Raw genomic sequence first — 19,762 nt, forward strand, 5'->3', positions numbered from 1 at the left:
GGCTGTAGACACAGTGAGCCAACCAAGGAAACTTATGGAAAACAAGGTTTTTTAATCTGTAGCTGTAGCCACAATCTGACAGCATGGGCAGGGTGGGTGTTGAGGCTCCCAGGGAGGTCAGCGCATCTCCCGACCCTCAGCAAGCAGAGTACGGAGGCTGCTTGGGGCCAGCCAAGGGCGTTTGTCGCGCAGTGAAAGCAGCAGCACTAAACTGGTGCCCCTCGGGTGGGGACCTGGAGGACGGCAGGCAGGCAATCCCTGCAGGCCGGGTGGGCCATGCCGGGGCCCTGGGTCGGGGCACTTGAGATACCAGGAGGGGTGTGGAATGGAGGAAGTCTGGGCAGGTGAAGGCGAGGGTGGGTCTCAGTGTGGGTGGTCGAGAGGACCTGTGGTAGGAAGCAGCCCTCACTCAGGTCTGGGCTCTGGCTCTGTGGCAATTCCGACAAAGCACATGGCCGTCCAGTGGGAAGCAGCCATTGTCGTCCGCCTCGATAGACAAGGGCTTCCCACAGTCCTGGGAGAAGGAAGGGTAAGAGGGTCACTGGGCCAGAAGGTCCCCCATTCCACCCTTCTGTCTCCGAGTGAGTCCCAAAGGCCACTTGCTCCATAGGGCTGAGCTGGTGCCCTGGTTGTGGTGTCTTCCCTGCCCCTGGCCTCTCCTGCAGTGGCTGAGGGTTGGTATACTGCTTTCAGTCACCCACTGCCCCCACCCATCCTATCTCAGCCCCAGCCTGACCTCTCTTCATAACCTCCCCAACTGCCCCCATCCAACGGCACAGTAAAACCACTCTTCCCTCCCACTGGCCAGTCCCTTAGCTTGTCCACAGCTCAGATGACCACCCCAGAAGCCAGAGGGACGGCTGACCTCACACTTGTAACACTTCATGTGGAAGTTCTTGTCTAGAGCAACTACTCGCACGGTCTCGTCACGGCCAGGCTCCGGCATGATAGGTTCTGCGCAGACAGAGCACCGCGGGGCATACCTCCTGGGGGTGCAAAGAGCAGGATGGGGGTCAGTGAGCACCTTGAGCCTCTGCTCCCTCTGGAGAGCCCAGGAAATGGGGCCGAGACCACCAGCCACATGGTAGAGTGCACTCTACCATGGTAGACCCTCCCCATCCCACACATCCAAGTAGAGTGCACTCAGGAGGAGAAACGCGACCGGCAGCCACTCAGCTTCCCAGGCTCCGGCGCTCACACCCAAGGTGTCCCTCTGGCTCCCGCCAGTCCTGCCCTCTCATGCAGGTTTTTCTGCCCTGACCCCCAGGCAGTGCAGGCAAGGCAGAGCCCACGCCATCCCAGGCACAAGCCTGAAAATGTACAACATACCATCCAAAGAACGAGGCAGGTTCTGCAGTTTTCCTGGCCTGGTCCTTCGCTAAAAGGTCTACTCAGCCTGAGAACCTGGCTGCCCTCTAAGTTTGATTACATTTAGTGAGAACCTAGTACCCCAAGATGAACTGCAGAAGCAGTGTGCTTCTGAAACAAAGTCATTCCAGCTGTGCCATGGGGCCCTGGACACACCCGGAGGCCACGGGCTGCAGGGGGTGGCAGGGTCACCCAGGTCTAGGGCCACCACAGAGCTAAGTACAGAGAAGTCCTTCCCCACAGTCACACACAGGATGTGGGGCCAGAAAGCAAGACCAGGAGTGTGGGACTGTCCCAGGCTAGAGGTGGCCTGCTCCCAGACAAAGCACCCATGGAAGGCCGAGAAAAGTCCTCACTTGTGGTAGTCAGGGACACAGTGGGGCCTGTTGTCCTGGTCCACGATGAAAGAGGTGCCCTCCAGGGGGCAGGCGCAGACCACGCAGGTGAAGCAGTGTGGGTGGTAGGCTTTGCCCGTGGCTCTCAGCATGCGGTCCGTGATGGACTGCCCACAAGTGTGGCACTTTTCCAAGGTATCCTGAGGAGGTGGCAGCAACGCATCAGTGGGCACCTGGGCCCCCAAGGGCCAGGTTTTGAGACCCGCCACGCCATCCCCACTGGGCTCCTCCCCCTGACCACTCACAGTGTAGCAGCTCTCACAGAACGGCGCCCCCTCCAGGCTGTAGAACTGCTGTCCCTGCAGCTGCTGCTCACACTGGTGGCAGGTGAAACAGGTGATGTGGAACAGCTGCCCCAGGGCTCGGACCGCAGGCTGTGAGCGTGCCAGAGGCTGATGGCACCGGCCGCAGGACTCTGGGAAAGCCACGGAAGGTCACCATCCACAGGAGGAAGAGATCTGTAGCTCAAGAGTACAGTGTCTCCGGGGCCAAGCGGGAGACTCACCCTTCACGGCCACGTTCTCAGCCACGTTCTGCCTCTGAGGATGCTCCATGTCCTGCATCAGCTTCTGAGTCAGCTCCTCCAGCTGCTCTACTTCCTTCAGGGTCAGAGGTCCCGGAGCCCCTGGAGAGCGCACCTGAAACGCCAACACTTTCATACTCTCCGAGGTCACGCCCTCCAAAAGCCTCCCAGGCCAGCCAACCACAGCCCCTTCTTCCACGAGGACTCAGCTCCTGCCTGCTTCCTAGGCGCTCAGCTTGCGGTTGCTCCTTCTCCCGCCCTGCCCAACCCCGACACACAACTGTGGGCTCGGTGCGACCTTAGCCTGCATGCCCTACAGAGCAAAAGAGAGAGGGCAGATGTCCACCTGCTTCGCCGCACTCCTGCCACGGATCCCCACGCCCACCCCCCCCCAGTCACAGGCCAGAACGACTGAGCAACGGAGACCACGCACGCACGCACGCACACAGCAGCTCAGCTCACTGAAGCCACTAAACACGCCAGGGCCACGAACCGATGCAACATCACAGAGCATGCTCGGACACAGCGCCCCCCAGAGGTGGAGTCGCAAGGCGTGCACGCAAGTGCACACACACCTACCCGGCCCGCCTGCAGCTGGGCAGCCCCTGTCAGCATGAGGATGCAACACAGGCAGAAGCACAGGTTAAACCCAGAGCTGTCTGCAGGGGCCCAACCCAGCCCCCAGGAGCACTCCTGAGCGAGGACTTCTGGTCTAGCCAACTCCAGGGGCTAAGCCAACCCATTGATACTTAAGAAACGCTGTGTGTGGAGACTGGGACTGGGGCAAGGGCACAAATTAGGGACCAGGCACTGCTGGAACCTGAACTTCAGCAGGGTCTGCCTCCACCTGCACAGGAATTCTGGGTGGGTCTCCTCCACTCCGAGACAAGGGTGATGACTGTAACACTTGAGTTTGTCCTGCCAAAGCCTTCACTCCTCCAACACCCGGGACCCCCAAAGCCTCTCTGCTACCTCCTACTCTGCCAGCAGCCCCTCTCACATACTCCACCCCACCCCATCCCGGCTCTGAGCAGCTCAGGTCCCTCGAGGCCAGCCTCCCCCAGATCTCCACGCTGTTCCCTAAGCATCCTGCCGTCTGTGACCTCTAAATGACAGGAGCTCCGGAATGCATATTTCGCTTTTTCCCTGCCAGGCTTTTGTGCTGGAATTTGGGGTCAGAAAAAGAGACCTGCCCTCCCAGCACCACTGAAAATGCCTGTTTGTTCTGTGACAGGACGAACTATGCATGTGCACCCCCCTCCCGAGGGCATCCATGTCCTTCACCCTACTATCAACCACTGTGTCCTCCCAGCCTGGTGACAGCTGTGTCATTGTTACCACAGCCACAACACTCAAGACTGCCAGCTCCTCAACTCTGATGGCTCCAAACTCCTCTCCTTCACAGCCATCTTCTATCTCAGGACACCTCGGACCTAAGATCTCCACTCTGCCCCCAGCCACCACCCCCCCCCCAAGTCCTCTGCATGACTCACGCCTGCTAAGTAACCCAGCAGCAGAGTTTTGGGGTCCTGACTCCCTGCGTTGCCCATGAACATGAAGCCCCCGGGCTAGCTCTTGGCTAGCTGTGTCTCCAGGGCTCCCACTGTCACTAGCGACATCTTCGCTCTCTGGCCAGGTCTGCAGCCCCAGGCACACCCCTGCCTGCTTCCTGTTTCTGCCTCCAAGCTGCAGAAAGTAGGTGGAGAAATCACAGAGCGCTGCAGCAAGCATGCACAAACCACTGCAGTGCCCTCTGCACCTCCAGCCCAGCCTGGCTGTCTGGTATTTGGCTGCAGCGGCAGATTCCCGGTCGCCTTTCCACAGCAGCTGTTCCTAACACTTCCCATGTCTCTGAGGCCCCAACAACTTCGCCCCCTCATCCTCAACGATGACTTCACCGCTTTGTGACTGAGAGGATGGCAGGCAGCCAGCGTAAGTTCCCACCTCATCTTTCCCATGCACACCTCCAGTGTGACCCTGTCCCCGCTCTGGACCCCTTCTGGGGTCAGTCAGTCCCTGCTCCTAGTCCCCTGCTTATTGCACACCTGGATTTCTACACTGAACATCACTTTCTCTCTCTGTGTCTGTCTCTCTCTGAGGCCATCCCTTATTGCTGCCAATCTTTGAAACTCGGCTACAATACCAACCCTACTCTCACCCAACTCCTTGTACTCTGCTCCCACACAGGGCACAAATGGGCCACCCAAGGCCATCATGATGTCCAGTGTCCTATCTCTGGCCTTACCACAGCTGAAGGGCTCCTCAGGACTGCAGCCCACTCCTCTCCATCTCTCAAGCCCTTCTGCTCCTTGCAGTACCTCCTTAGCCTCCCACCTCATCAACACAGCTGGACCCAAGCTCCTCCCAGGCCCTCAGCTCCCTTCTGCATGGCTGCAGGAAACCTGCCAGGTCCCACCACTGCCTCAGTGTCCCTGCAGCAGCCACCACATGCACATCTCTCCTCGGGCGCCAGGCCTGAATCCCAGCCCCACATTTTCAGCTGAATGACAGTCCCAGCTGACATCAAATGCCCTTGGAGCCTCTTGCTCAACGTGCTGACAGCTGGACCCTTCCCTTCCCTCTTCCCGTCCCAACCATTTCCCCTCCTGGACTTCTCCTTTTTGTGGGCAGAGCCATCACTCCTCAGCCACACCCAGGCTCTGAACATTCAGGGTCCTTTTCTTCCCCTCTCCTCCTCCCCCAGGCTGCTTATCAGTTGCCTCCTCCTGGAGGCCCTTCCTTTGTTACACTTCTTATCCCTGGGTTTTATTTTTCATTGCAACTAATGTTACTGTGGCCTGGAAGTGAACCCAGACATAGCACTGACCTCCTAAGCCCTAACGCATCTCTGTTGCAAAAGTGGTCCAGAAAGGTCCCAATGCCCTCCTGTCACACACAACTCAGAACATGTGCATGATCCTCCAATATGCACAAGCTCGGTGTGGATTTCACTTCCTGCTCCCTCAAGCTCTGCCCTCCCGAAGTCTATAGCTCTACAAGTTTCCCACAAAACCCTCAGCTTTCTGTTCTCCAAAACGTCCCCTGGTACATATGACCCTGGAGTACCACACGCCTAGCTCTAACCCACAAGCTACTCCCATCACAATGCTGTTCCCTCTCTGGATTCTTAGTCTTGCCCCTCATTCAAGCCTCACCAGCCTACACTAACTTGCTGGTCTCCCAGCCGGCTCCCTGTTCTGAGTTCCTGTAATTCACAAGATGCTGAGTTACAGGAACTGGCACTTGGCACTTCTTCCTCTACACAAACATTCTATGCACACAGAGACGCTCACAGGATCAGCTGGGCTGGACAGTTAGACCCCAACACCATTCTGGCCCATTCAACTGAAAGACCTTGTGCCTGAAGCAGATGCTAAGAGCCACTTTAGTTTGCTCCTTTCTATTTTCAGTATTTATGCAGCAGTAGAAAAACCAGCACTTTCTAAGCATTAGCTCACTCGCCCTTTATAACCACCGCACAGACAAACAGTGTGAGCTCCAGGGGAAAGAAACAGAGGCTCAAAGTTCACCTCAACGGCCTGGGTTTTAACAGCCTGTGCAAAGCTGAGCTAGGGATTCTATTCCAGGCCTGCAGGCTGCCGAAGCCTGAGCCTCTCTGACACCTCTCTTCCCTCTGTTGTCCCAGGCCAACGAGCTCAAGGCACAGAGCTGGCACTGGGCTGCTGCTGGCTTTGCCAGTACCCACTAGTCTATAGCTATTATGTCCAGTTGAGCCTTGGGTGCTGAAAGTGCTCTGGGAAACTGATGTTTTGATGAACTCAAAACCCAGGTATGGGAAAGGCCAAAGTTGGTCTGGTGACTTCATCCTCCCCTGGAACTGTTTTAGGACAAAGGTACAGGAAGTTAGAGCCTCCTAATTCACAGCCTCAGGTGCTCCATCCACTGAGTGGGCTCCACCTAACACAGATCTACCCATGCCTCGCCTCTGGGAAGGGCTTTTTCTGGGCTTGCTCCCACCAATCTAACCCTGCACTGTCCTAACCTGCCATGCCCACCCTGCCTCCAGGCCACCTTCACCTGTTTCTCGGCTCCTGAGCCCGATCCCAAGCCCTGGTCTCAGCCTCATCCTCATTTCTCACCTGGCTTTGGTTTTGGGTCAGATGGGGCGCTGGGTGCTGCTTCTCCTGAACTTGGGGCTTCTCCCTCTGCTGCACATAGGTAAAGCCGGGAGGCTGAGGGCAGCTCGTACCACTGGCAGGAGCTTCAGGAGACCCCAGTTTTTGAGTGGGCGGTGATCCAGGTCCACCTGGGGCTCCGGGGCTGAACTTGGAAGCCACAGGAGTGAACTTGGATGCCACTGGAGAGAACTTAGGGGCTGGAGTGGGAGCCACTGCTGGAGGACCCCGGGGCTGGGTGTTAGCGGAAGGCACAGGCGGGGCCTGGGGCTTGGCCTGGGGCTGGACATGGAACTGGACCTGGGGCTTGGGCTGGGATTGGACTTGGAACAGCGTCTGGCTCTGTGGCGGAGTCTGGGGTGCAGACTGGGCTGTAGAAGGCGCTTTCCAAGGTGGCAGGGGTGCTGTGCCCCCAGCTGCAGGCTTAGGACTGGGCTTGGGAACAACAACGGGTGGGGGCACATATCCGGAAGACACCTGGAGGAAATGGAGGTGGGTAGAGGAGTGCAGTTAGAGGCAGCGGTCTCCATGGTGCTGCCCTCTGGGCCACATTTCAAGCTGACCTGTCCCTTACCCGGGCTATGAAGGGGTCATTCTTGGTCATATCATCCAGCAGAGAGGACAGAGAGTCGATCTCCAAGTCAATGCTGCTCACCTTCTCCCTGGGCTGGAAGGTGGGGAGTCAGGGAGCCCATCCCTTCAGACTGACCAACTGGACTCCCGGCAGGGTAAGGGGCCAGAAAGGTAAGAACAAACAACCCCCTCCATTTTGGGGGTGTGCTAACTCGGCTGCCCTCTCTGGGCTCCATACCTGTGGTGGGAATTGGGTGGGGGCCTCAGGTCCTCCCTCCTCCTCCAGCGGGGGTGGCGGGGAGGGGAAGATGTCCTCCTCCAGGGGCGCAGGAGGAAACGGCTCCTCGATGGGGGGTGGCGGGGGTGGGAAGGCACCCCCCAGGGCACCCTCAGCGTCGTCGCTATCCCCGAGCACCGGGGGCGGGGGCAGGGGAAAGTCTCGGTAGAAAAGAGAAAGGGGACCATCTTTACTTTTCCCCAGGTCTCCTCCCTGTGCGCCTTTAACCCTCTACCCCGAAAGGCTCTTGGGGTCATGGAGAGAGCAAGGTAGAAAAGGCCAGGGCTCGGCCGAGGAGTGCAGCTCCCGTTACACTTCAGAGAGCGGGCTCCGGGCTCCGAGGGGACGATCCGGGGCCCACATTCCCGCCTCCACCCCGAGGCGGGAGCCTTGGATCGATCCCAGGAGCCCTGGCTCCCGGCCACGAGCTCCACGATGAGGTAAGAACATCTGCTCGGGACAGGGTGGCTGAGCCCAGCCCCCTCCGCCACCACCTTTCCAAGCAACCCCAACCCCCGAAGCCGGGTCCAACCTGCAAGCCCAGCCACGTACCTTCCGGGGGCGGCGGGGGAATCTCGCCCACCCGGCCCATCTGTGCGCGCTGGGCCCCGGCTGCCGCGGGAGACTCGCTGTCCCCAAGCCGGAAAGGATTCACTTTGGGCTTCGGGGCCACCACCGGGCCGAACTTCTTCTGCGGGGCGTAGAAAGCCGGAGCCGAGACAGAGACGGAGATCGCGGGGGGCGGGCGGGGGGCCGCCATGGCTGGGCGCGCTGCGGGAGGAGGGGGCGATTACGGCGCGCGGCTCGGGCCCGGGACCCCCGGCGACTCCGCCACCCTCTGGGGCGCCACTCACCGGCCGCCGGAGCGCGCGCGCCGCGTCTACTCAGGGCCGCGTCCGCGGACTGCGCGTACCGGTCAGGAGCAGCCTCCAGCCGGGCGGGGAGGGACGCAGAGAAAAGGGAGGGAGAGAGGAGGCGGGGAGAGCGCGGAGCCCAGACCATACAAGGAGCGGCCCGGAGAGGGGGCGGGGAGAGCGGGGAGGGCGGACGAGGCAGGAAACTCCCCCAGGAAGGGGCCCGGATCCTGCTCCCGGGCCCGAGGCTCTGCCGAGGTCCGCCTGCCGCCGCCCCAGTACCCGCCGCCCCCGCCGGGCACGGACCACTCCTCCCCAACTCAGGCCTCTGATGTCATTTCCTGACCTGCCCCCCTCCCGGCGGACGGCGAGCGCCGGAGATCTGACTCACCCTCCCCGCTCCGGGCTGAGTCGGAGGGTGGGCGCCCCGGAGGTGTGGAAGCCGCCTCGCCCCCTCCTCCCGGCCCGATCGTCCCTGCCCCCGGCTGCTTCTGCTCTGCGCCCGCGCGCCCCAGATGTCCTGGGATCCTGTGGGCTGCGAGACTCGGGCGGGGTGGGCGTGGATGGCGAGGGGGTGCCTGCTGTCCCCGCGCCGCTGTGGCTGGCCGGCGTGGGAGCCCGAACCTCGGCGTTCTCGGGGGCTGCTAACTTCCAGCGCCGGGCAGCCTTTGACGGCTTCCAGGAATTCGCGTCGCCCGAGCCCCAGCGCGGCGGGATGGAGGTGTGAGGACCAGGGAAGCAGACGGGGCGCGGGGGTGGGGAGGCTGGGACGACGCCGGGAGCTGCACGCAGGCACCCCCCGTGGCCTGCCAACTGAGGAGCGTTTGGGCAGTGGTGAGATCTGGGGGGTTCCAGCCCAGCGCTCGCTCGGTGGAGCCCCCCACTGGTCCGACCGGATTCCTCAGCCTGCAACTCTGAGCCTCAGGCTACACGAAAGAGACCAGTCCTGGATTCTTTTATTTACTTAGTATTTACTTTAATTACATATGGAAGCTTACCCTGTCGCTGCCCCAGTTCCCCCACAGCCACACGTGCAGTCAGGCATTCCGCACTCTATCCCCCGCCACCCGCGTTTCCCGTCCTCTCATCCGTCCTCCCTGACGGCTGACCAGCGTGACAGTTTTAGTCACCTATTCACCGTCAGCATGCTCTCCCGTCGCTGGCCCTTCACGGTGGACGGCTGCACCCCTCTCTCTTGAGAGGGTCTGGAACACGCGCGTTAGCGTCACAAAAACCGACCCCTTAAACTGACACACCAGACTCACACCACAGTCCCCTGGCCTGCACCCCGCTGGATAAAGCAACTTGCTGGGTGCAGCCTGGAAGTCCAACACTCCAGAGACTAAGGCAGGCATATTCTGGGAGTTACCAGCCAGCCTGGCCTAGGTAAAGAGACCTTGTCTCAGAAAAACAAACAAACAAAAAAAAGGTGTTCACCACCACGCCCCTTTTCATTGTATGGAGACATAAATGAAGTGCCTGATATCTAAAAGAGCCACGTAGCCCTCAGTATTAGTATTAGTCAGTTCCCCCTTCAGCCCAGACCTGAAACTCCAACCCAAGACACTTCCCTGCCAGACTGATCTCAGGGGCTTAGTCTCTACCGTGCTCCACCTCTCTTCAGAGCAAATCTTTAATTATACCGAGTACATCTTTGCCTCTTCAGCCCCTGCTGTCTTTGTCTTCTCTGGCATCTTACCATCTCTGTCACGGCTATTTCAGCCCCAGCTCATGCGCCCTGTGTGATACAAGGTGTGCAGTGCATAATGCTGACACGCATCAGCCGGTCCTGGGCTTGTCTCTAGGATGATCTGTGAGAAATCTGATACTAGCTTTTCCTGAGCATGTCAGAGATTGTTTTCAGACTTCTTAAACCAAAAGCCTCAGCACCTTCCTTCCAAATGTGTCCTGGTATAGTGGCACAGGCCTGTACTCCCAGCACTTGGAAGGATGAGATAGGGGATTGCTTCAAGCTAGAGGACAGTCTGGGCTACAGAGAGAGTTCAAGGCCAGCCTGAACTACACAGTGAAATCCTGTCTTAAAAAAGAAAGAAAATCCTACTTAGTAAGATAGTTTCCAGATAACTTTTTCATAAAAGTCAAGGAAGATGTGTGGGAACATGTCTTTAATGCGAGCATTTAGGAGACTGAAGCAGGAGCACTGAAAGTTCAAGGCCAGCCTAGGCCATATAAGGCGTTCAAGGCCAAGCTAGGCTGTAATGTAACAGACTTTGTCTTGAAAAAGGAATAAAAGCCATCTACCGTTTAAAAGAATCAGTAACAAATAGACATGTGCAAAATAGAGTATGTGTAATTGTTAGGGAGCTGAACCTATTTATAAATCAAGAACAGAAGAGTGCGTGGGTAGGTTCAGTTTTACTGACAACTAAGCATTTGAGATGCAGAACATGAAAAGTAAGAGTTTCTAAGTCAGCCCTTCTAAATACAAGTAGAAACACCCGGGATTTCCCAGGGTGTCGCAGGAGGCACTTTCCAGTCAGTGCTATTAAAACGTAGCCAGACCGTGAGCAGAACTGCCTTGACCATCTTCGGGTATTTTCCTTAACCAGACAAGTCCTGTTGGGATCCTGGGCCGGCCAGTGTGGGGAATCACACCCAGCATCTTGGGAGAAGACCAGGAAGAGTGAACAGAAGGAACTCTGACCCTGGCTGCTCAGGAAAACATCTCTAGACACCTCCAAGGACTTACAGCCACCAAGTACCCAAGCCTGATTCATGATGCATCGCATAAAGTGACAAGTTGAAAGTGCTATTGGAAGAAAAGTGAATTCAGGAGGTAAATAGGGCTGCCATCCGGAGGTCCTCTCTACACCTTGCTTCTAGCTGACAAGGGACCCGCACTCACTGGGCCAGTTCCAGCCACCCGTGGCTTGGCAATTGCACAGCCTCAGGCAGGGCTGGGGCTTGGTGCTCCTGAGAGCACACAGGGAGGCTCAGGGTTCCACTCTGGGTCCTGGAACAGAGCAGCACACAGGCAGGGACTGGGCTGTAGGCCTCCAGGCCCAGTGCTGAGCCCTGAATGTGTTACTCCATTAGACCTTGCAGTCAAGCTGCTCCGAGAACACCCATTTTCACTGTTTCTCATTTGAGTAAGCTGAGGCTTACTGGATATTAGATTTTCACCACCTAAAAGACACGATTTGGGGGCAATAGAAAAATTTTGTTCCTTTAAACTTTTCTGCCCACTCGCTTGGGCTGCTGCCCTTCCCTACACGTGGCGAGGCTGTGACTCCTGCTGCTCCTCCAGCCCTCCAGCCTGACCTGGTCTGGCCAGCCCTCTGCACCCCTTCTTTTTTTTTTTTTAATATATCATGACTTTTTTTTTTTTTTTTTTTTTTTTTGAGACAGGGCCTCACTATGCCGTTCAGGCTCGCCTTGTTCTGCAGAGAGCCTCCTGACTCAATCTCCTGAGTGCTGGGATTACAGGTGGGCACCACCATGCCAGGTTCTGGAGCCATACGGTGGGCTCCCCACATCCAGGGCCAAGACCTCCAGGCATGTGGGGTCAGGGATGGAACTTGAGTCCTTGTGTTTGCCAGGTCAGTGCTTATGCCTCTGAGCTATCTCTCCGGCCCTATTTTGTTTATTTCTTGTGGTACTTACTACATGATGGACTATTACTCAGCTATTTAAAAAAAAGGTAAACTTGAGGCTTTTATAGGTAAAATGGATGCAACTAGAGACCATACTCCTAAGTGAAATAAATCAGACCCATATGTGTAAACATCATATTGTCTCCCTTGTGCGTAAGAACTTGAAAGGGTAAATAAAATCCAAGTTGTACAACAGATTCTGTGAAAGAGAAAGAAACAACCAGGATGAGGGAAAGGACAAAAGAAGGAAGGAAAGGGAAAACATATATGTATATAGACAGGCTAGATGAGACAGCTGCATTGCTGATTTCTACTAGTCTGTTGAAAGGAACAGTTCATGCTTAAATTGTTTTTGATTTTTAGACGAGGTCTCGTCATGTAGTTCAACAGCCTGATCTTGAACCTATTAGGTAGCCCAGGCTGGTCTGAACTTGTGGCAGCCTTCCTGCCTCAGCCTCCTGAGCGCTGGGATTACAGGCATGCACTAGCATGCCGGGTTTCCTCAGCCTTTGAATTCTATCTCCAACTGAACCCCCTTATTTATATCCGTGGACCATTGTTTACCCCTCTTTCTCAAGATGCCAACATATTCTGTCTGTCTGCCTGAGTATGCATGTATATATCTATGCATGTACACATACACATGTTCTGTATGTGAGTTCTGTGTGTGCATACGTAAGAGAATATTTTCAGATTTCTCAAAAAAGAAAATTGTTAACAGGAGTTGGGTATGGTGGCAGATACCTTTAATCCCAGCACTTGGGAGACTGAAGCAGGAGGACAATGATTTTGAGACTAGCCTGGGCTACCTAGGGGGACCCTGTCTCAAACTACCATCACTGCCCAGCCCCCCAAATTTCTTTATTTATCTTTGGTCCTGAGGACTGGCTCAGGGCCTTCCCATAGGGCTACATCTTTATAAATTTTTTTTTTTTAATTTTCAGACAAATTCTCATTAAATCATTAAAGTGGGGCTGGGGAGTTAGCTCAGTGGAATAAGTGCTTTCCTGGCAAGTACAGGTTCCTGAGTTCAATTCCTGGTTCCGCAAAAAAAAAAAAAAAAAATCTTTGGGCCGGGGAGATAGCTCAGTAGGATAAGCGCTTGCCTGGCAAATGCAAGGATCTGAGTTCAATCCCCGGTTCTACCAAAAAAAAAAAAAAAATCATTAAAGTGGCCAAGCTAGATTTAAACTTGGAGTCTTCCTGCCTCAGCCTCCCAGATAGCTGGGATTACAGGGATGAACTAGCACATTCGTTAGCTTGAGGGAATAAAAGTGTGGGTGATGAAAGGCTTTTGTAGTGTTGTGGCTTCTTCTGTGAGCATGTGCTGCTTTTATTTTATTTTTATTTTTATTTTTTTATTTTTATGTGTGTGTGTGTGGCCAGCTCAGCCCACCAGGGGGCGGGGCTGGCTGACATGTGGTGCTGTGGGATTGAACCGCGGTCCCCGTGCTTTGCCAAGCTTGCTTTAAGTAGGTGCTTTAGACCACTGAGCCATCTCACCAGCCCCCTTTTATTTTATTTTATTTGTTTATTTATTTTTGGTATTTTAGGGAAGGGTCTACAGGGTGTTCAGGGTCTCACTACTAGGTCAGACTCATAGTGATCCACCTGTTGGGATTACAGGCACATGTCACTACACCCAGTCTCAACGGCTGTCTCAGCGTGCCCTGGGCACAGGGCCAGCACGTCAGGTTTGGGGATTGAACCCCTGGCCCCTGCGCCTGCTTGCAGTCACTTTAATCTGCTGAGCTATTTGGCTGGGCCTACTTTTATAGTCTCAACGAAACAAAAGAACAGAAAGGAGCGGAAAGATGTCCACCTCCTGTCTTTTTTTTTCCCCCCTGGGTACCAGAAATCAAACTCATGACCTCGAGCCTGTGCTGCTGAGCTGTATCCCTGGCCTTCTTGCTTTTCTGTGGCGTACTTTTCCTTGCTTCAGTTCCACGTGCTGCAGAAGTCCTGCCCTCTTCGAAGGCCCTTGCTTGTCAGTGGAGGGAAATCTCACCAGAGGGTCTACAGACCCAGAGGAAGAGGTTGTAGAGCAGAGGTGAGGCTGAAGAGGCCAGCGTGACCTCTGGCCACAGCCAAAGCAGCAGCTTCTGGCGAGTGCCCCAGGCGTCCTTCCTTCCAGGTCCACCCTGACATCACAGCACCCTCCTCTGCACTTTTCTCATTTCCTCAGCCTTGGGGAAACCAGTGTTTATGAAATCACATCTATAATCTCAGGATATATAGAGAAATAATCCCAGTTCTTGCCTGTGAGTACATTTTTTCTTTTTCTTTTTCTTTTTTTTTTTTTTTTTCCCCTCAGAACTGGGGGTTGAACTCAGGCCTTTGTGCTTGCTAGGCAAGCACTTACTCTACTGAGCCATCTCCCCGGCCCCACATTTTCTTTTCTAATAACATATCCTGGGCTTGCTGGCTGTGGCAGCAGTAATTCAAATAAGTGAGTGTCCTTCCTTCCATGCAAAGCCCCATGGTCCCCTCAGGTCCAGAGAGACAGCGGAGCCCAGGTCAAAGGAGTAAGGAGGGCGGGACTCCTGCCTCCTTAGGGCTGGGCCAGATGGGCACCCAAAGGCACTGCAAGCGTCAGCAAAGCAGAAATGGGGGAGCAGAGCAAAGCAGATGGTCAGATGGCGAAGAGTCAGCAACCGCGGGAGTCGGAAGGGCAGACAGGAAAAAAAGACCCCGGGCACCTCCAGCGAGGCAGGCAGGTTGCTGGCACCGAGGCAGCGCTTGATGAGGCATCTGCCACTTCCTTCTCCCTGTACCAAACAGAGGAAGCCAAAATCAGAGAGCCTGGTCTGGGAGCCCGAGGGGTTGTCACTGGGAATAGCTGGCTGTCCTTGGAGGGAAGAAACACTTCAAAGTGGTGGTCGGATAGATAGCAATAGATAAGCTACCCGCCTTGAGATGCAAAGCTCTTGCAGTCCCCGAATTGTTCCCCAACCTCTCCTCCCTTCAGTATGGTGGGCTTCACGGAGGAAACCAATCTGGACCTGGCACAGGAAGTGGGCGCCAGCGAGCTAACCCACAGAGCTTGCTCAAGCGTCCTGAGGCCACCCTTCCTGTCACCCGGTGGTTTCTCATTCCCCTCCCCGCCCACAGTTAGGGCCAGCACTGGAAATGGACACTTTCAGCGGAGGGAAGGGTCCTCCAGGAGCAGACACTGTAAGATTTAGCATCATGCTTGAGCTTAATCCCAAGGTGGCAGAGAAGACAGGAAGATACTCGAGCCACACGGTGTCCCCCAGTTCTGGCAACCTGTTCCAGCCTGCTCTGTAGCAAGAGCAACTCCAGAGCAGTGCCTGGCACAAAACTGACCGCCCTGTGTACTGACTGATTAGGTCCCAGGACCACTGAAATCGCGAACTAGCTCAAAGCAGACCTCTATATGACAAGCATAAGGGTTTTATGATATTTCCAACCTTTTCATTTTTTTATACAACACGTCTTTACTGAGCACCTAGTATGTGCTAGGCATTGTTGTTAGGTCCTGGGGTTATGATATTGAGCAAAGGCAGACAGGTTCCAACCTTGTGGAGCATCCAAGCCCTTAGGAGCTCTGCCATTGGAGTGGGTATTGTGCATATAATGAGGAAAGTAAAACTGGGGGTCTCAGCAGCAGAGTGCATCTGACAGGGCTTAAAGAGACAGGAGAGAAGACCTTCTGGACACTACAGGAAAAGAATGGGGGGGAAGAGTCAGAGAGAGAGAAAGGAAGGGATTAAGGAGGGGCTATTAATAATATCCCCCAGGCGCCCCTGCAAGGGGTGTGTTCAGCCAGGGGTGGCAGCGGGAAGATCTATTAGGGAGCTCTTGAATAAGGAGAGGAGAGAGAAGAAAAGAGGAAGTGAACGAGGGCAGCCGGAGGGAGGTCCTTGTGGGTGGGCCCGGGCTCTGGCCAGTATCTCTGGAACCTGGAGCTTCCTGCTGAGTGCGGCATCCCTGGCAGCAACAGCATGTGTTTTGTTGTAGGCGTGGCCAGGACCAACTGGTGTACACTGAGGGTGGCAGGGAAAGATCCCTTCCTGGTCCAGAGCAGAGAAGAGAGAATTACTCTGAGGTTTCACGTCTGCAAGCACACTGACTCCCAGAAGTGATGTGGAGCCAGTGGTTTTTTTGTTTGTTTTGTTTTCTGGTTTTTGTTTTTTGGGTTTTTTGAGGCAGTCTTGGCTGGAGAAATCCCCCACCAAATACTGCATGAGCTGAGAGTCCAGCACTTGGTGGCAGGGGGTAGACGGTGGCGCCTGTGCTTGCCCAGACCCAGGTGTGACCGCCCTTTCCCAGGTCTCTTTGTCCTTCGGCAGGAACAAAAACTGGACGGCACTCACAACCTGCCGCCACCACTCTGCCCTGAGACATCGCAGTTCATCCTTAAGTCCTTCAGCGTCAACGTGTCAGCCCACAGAAGCAGAAACTGCCCACCTCCTGAGACCAGTCCAGGACACCGCGGACCCTCTCCCTTCTTGCTCCAGCCTGGTCTCCCTCCCGCAGGAAACACCAAGTGGCTGCAAATGGCCCCACCACAAGCTTCTCCCCACCAGGCAGGACAGTGGCTCAGACATCTCTTCCATCCCCCTTGCTATGTACAGACAACTGTCCTTTCTCCTCCTTAAGCTCCTCCCCTGCTGTGCATTATCATGTGGCCAACCCAGCACTGCACGGACTCGGGAGAGTCATCTGTCATCAGGGCCCTACACCCTCATTTTTTGAAAGTTGTTGTGCTTTACTGGGCAGTCACCTCCTCCCTGCACAGGAGCCTGCTACGAAATCTTAGTCATTTCAACATCCGGTCACAGAGGTGATTCTTTCCTCGGCTCTGTTGCACCATTCCTGGGACTTCCCTACCTCTTCCATAACCCCATGAACACAGTGGAAACAGAAGGGTGAGCCACATAATCGTAAAAGTGAAAAAACAAATGAGCAGCATTCCTTTTAATAAAGTACTAATATGTGCAAAAAAGTATTTTAACATGTCACTTTCCCCCCAGTATTGGGGATGGAGCCCAGGGCCTGTGTTCCAATCTACATCTCCAGCCCTTTTTTATTTTTTAGTTTGAGACATGGTCTTGCTAAGTTTCTTACTTACCCAAGCTGGGCCCAAACTGGCGCCACCCTCCTGCCTCAGCCTCCCACCGTGCTGAGGTGACAGGCGCACTGTTCCATGCTCAGCTAACAGGTAAACAATGTTTTCAGAATTACTGGCAGAATATTCTTGGTACTAATGACATGGGCGATAGAACAGAGCAGCGCAGGGCTGGAGAAATGGGTGGGATCTGTCCATTACAAGATCCCAGGACAACGCCACGACCCCCTAGATGTAGAATTCCAGGGCGCCCTGAGAAGTGGACAGCCTACAGGAGGCAGCCTACAGGAGGAGGAGCCTGCTACCTGGCTTCTCACTTCCACAATATATAAAATAGCTATTATAAGTGCACATAGTGCATTCTATAGCTGCCAGGTTTACTTTTTTAAGGAAACTCGTGGTTAAGACTTGTATCTTGGGGCTGGAGAGATGGCTCAGTGGTCTAAAGCACCTACTTAGAACAAGCTTAGCAAAGCATCAGGGACCGCGGTTCGATCCCCCAGCGCCACATGCCAGCCAGCCCCGCCCCCTGGTGGGCTGAGCTGGCCACACACACACACCACTCTCTCTCTCTCTCTCTCTCTCTCTCTCTCTCTCTCTCTAACAAATAAATAAATAAATAAATAAAATTAAAAATAAAAAAGACTTGTATCTTCACCCTTGAAAACGCCCACATTCTCTCACAGTGCTGGATGGTGGGACTTACCAGCCCCAACTGTGAAACGCTTGGATCACGTCATAACCAGTTTTATTGCAAAAGGACCCTGTACACGCTTATCAACTCCAGTACCTTAATGGCTACCCAGCGGGTCGTTAACATACAGAAACACGCATCCTGAGAAGCAAGGAATACCCCCACCCCTTCTGCGTATCAGCACCTTGTCGCTCCCGAGCAGCGGCTCACATCGCTGGGGTCTGTGGACCGTCACCTTTCGCATCCATCCTGAGTGGGAAATGCAATGACTTAAGTACAAGTGCAACATGTTGCAAACAATTTCTTACCGAGAGAGACACAAACCGAAGTATTTTACAGAATTTACTACACAACGCCATCAAAATTGCCTTCACTTAAGCTCTCCCTCCCCGTATCTGGTGGGCCAACTGGATGGCTTTGGGCATGACGGTGACTCTCAGAGGATGGCACACAGATTAGCATCTTCAAATAAGCCCACCAGGTGTGCTTCACGAATCCCCTGAGGGGCACCAGTGGCTGCACTCTGAAACCTCAAGTCTGTTGTGAAATCCTGGGCTATCTCTCTCACCAACCTCTGGAAAGGCAGCTTCCCAAGGAGACGCTCGGCTGACTTCTGGTAAGGAGGAATCTCTAAGCGCCGCGGTCCCAGGCCTGTAGAGATGAGGTTTCTTCACCCCGCCGGTAGGGGGCGCTTTTCCTGGCAGCTTTAGTGGCCCCTGTTTTCGGGGGGCTTTCCCACCAGTGGACTTAGGAGCAGTCTGCTTGGTTCAGACTATTTTCTTTTGCCCAATGCAGAAGTCTTAGGTCGCTGTTCTGAGCATCGCGCCAGGCTTCAGGCAACAGCCGCAGCTGACGAAAACAAAAAACGACAACCTCTCAACGAGCGACCAAATCACTCTGCGCTCCTGACACCATTTTTTGCTTGGCTTGTCCAGTGCTTTGTCTGAGCTGACAAGGACCTGAATACTTGCATTTAGTGAGCCATGTTTATTTATTTATTTTTTTTTTTAAATGTATCTGGTGCAGGGTCTTACCACGCAAATCAGACTCGTAGTGATCCTTCCGTTTTCAGGCGCCCCAGCGCTGGGATTACAGGCACGCGCCACCGCTCCGGCTTCAGCTCACCCGGGGGGCAGAGCCAGCGCAGCATGTGGTGCCAGGGATCGAACCGCGGTCCCTGCACTTGCCTAGGCAGGCGCTTAGTCCGCCGAGCTATCTCGCTGGCTTAGTGAGCTATTTTTAAAGGAACTACCCAGCAACACTAAGTTGGGGAATTTGATGTGTATGGTGGTCCGTCACAACGAAGTAGCGCCGTTATGTTTATTTTAGTATTTAGATTTATTTTAAGGCTTTGTAAACCCCACACTTTCATAAACCTTTCCCACACTGTTTTAAACAGTTCTAATGTTCTTAACCGTTGTCTACACTCATAAACCTACGTAATTTTAACAACACATATACTGTACAGTACTGCAAAATCCCGCGACATAGTGAAAAATCCGCGATAAATAAGTCAGGTTAATGTTTTTTGAAAACCCGCGAAACACTGAGTCTGCAAACATTGGGCCTCAAAAAAAAAAAAAAAAAAAAAGAGGGATTGCTGTATTTTACACTGACATCTCATCCAAGTTCCCAACGGCTCCACGGTGACGCCCCTGCTCACCCACTGCCAATAGCTGCCACACAGCGGCAGCTCCAGACCTCCCGGCTACCTCTGCACATCTCCCCTTTAAGCTACTCCTCCTCCATGGCTTCCACATTAGTTTAAATTCCTGACAATCATCAGAGTCCCGTCCTTATGCCTGTGCATCTTTGGTCAGCTGCTTGGAGCCTCTGTCCCCCTCCAGTATTGGCAAAACTCCCGCCTGGCCTAAATCCTACTCTGTGGACTCCAAGAATCCACTCCCAGGGAGTTCAGTGACTGGAGAAAATAATGCTCCCCCCATCAGACTTGTCTCAATGTCCCTGCCCATGAACTGTGGTGCCCCTAGGGAACTGCTCCAGGCAAGGCTCCTAGCTCCGTGTCCACACATCCTCCCTCTCCCTTAGCAGACTTGAGGACCTTTCTCCTCACCTTCTCCTTCCTTATCCTGATGCACAGCTGACTAATGGCCTCGCCTCTTGTCACATGGAGAAAACTGGAAAACCTGTTCACACTAGTCCCCGCCCTCATCCGTTCCCCATTCTCCTGCAGCCCCGTGGCCTCCTCTCTGTGTAAGACGGTCCCACCTGGGAG

At 54.5% G+C, this 19,762-nt stretch overlaps 1 protein-coding gene across 1 annotated transcript; it reads right to left on the minus strand.

Annotated features, from left to right (window-relative positions):
- Positions 1-35: 35 nt before the first annotated feature.
- Positions 36-8,373, minus strand: Zyx (zyxin). The gene is made up of 10 exons (XM_023712921.1): positions 8,127-8,373; positions 7,825-8,043; positions 7,234-7,433; positions 6,997-7,089; positions 6,387-6,899; positions 2,269-2,401; positions 2,009-2,178; positions 1,725-1,903; positions 866-986; positions 36-514 (listed from the first exon to the last, which is right to left on the minus strand). Exons 1-10 carry the CDS (start codon positions 8,272-8,274, stop codon positions 410-412), a joined length of 1,881 nt encoding a protein of 626 aa, XP_023568689.1. The 5' UTR covers positions 8,275-8,373; the 3' UTR covers positions 36-409.
- Positions 8,374-19,762: the final 11,389 nt, after the last annotated feature.

Source organism: Octodon degus, unplaced genomic scaffold, assembly GCF_000260255.1.
Source record: "Octodon degus isolate 3935 unplaced genomic scaffold, OctDeg1.0 scaffold00027, whole genome shotgun sequence".
Taxonomy (NCBI): domain Eukaryota; kingdom Metazoa; phylum Chordata; class Mammalia; order Rodentia; family Octodontidae; genus Octodon; species Octodon degus.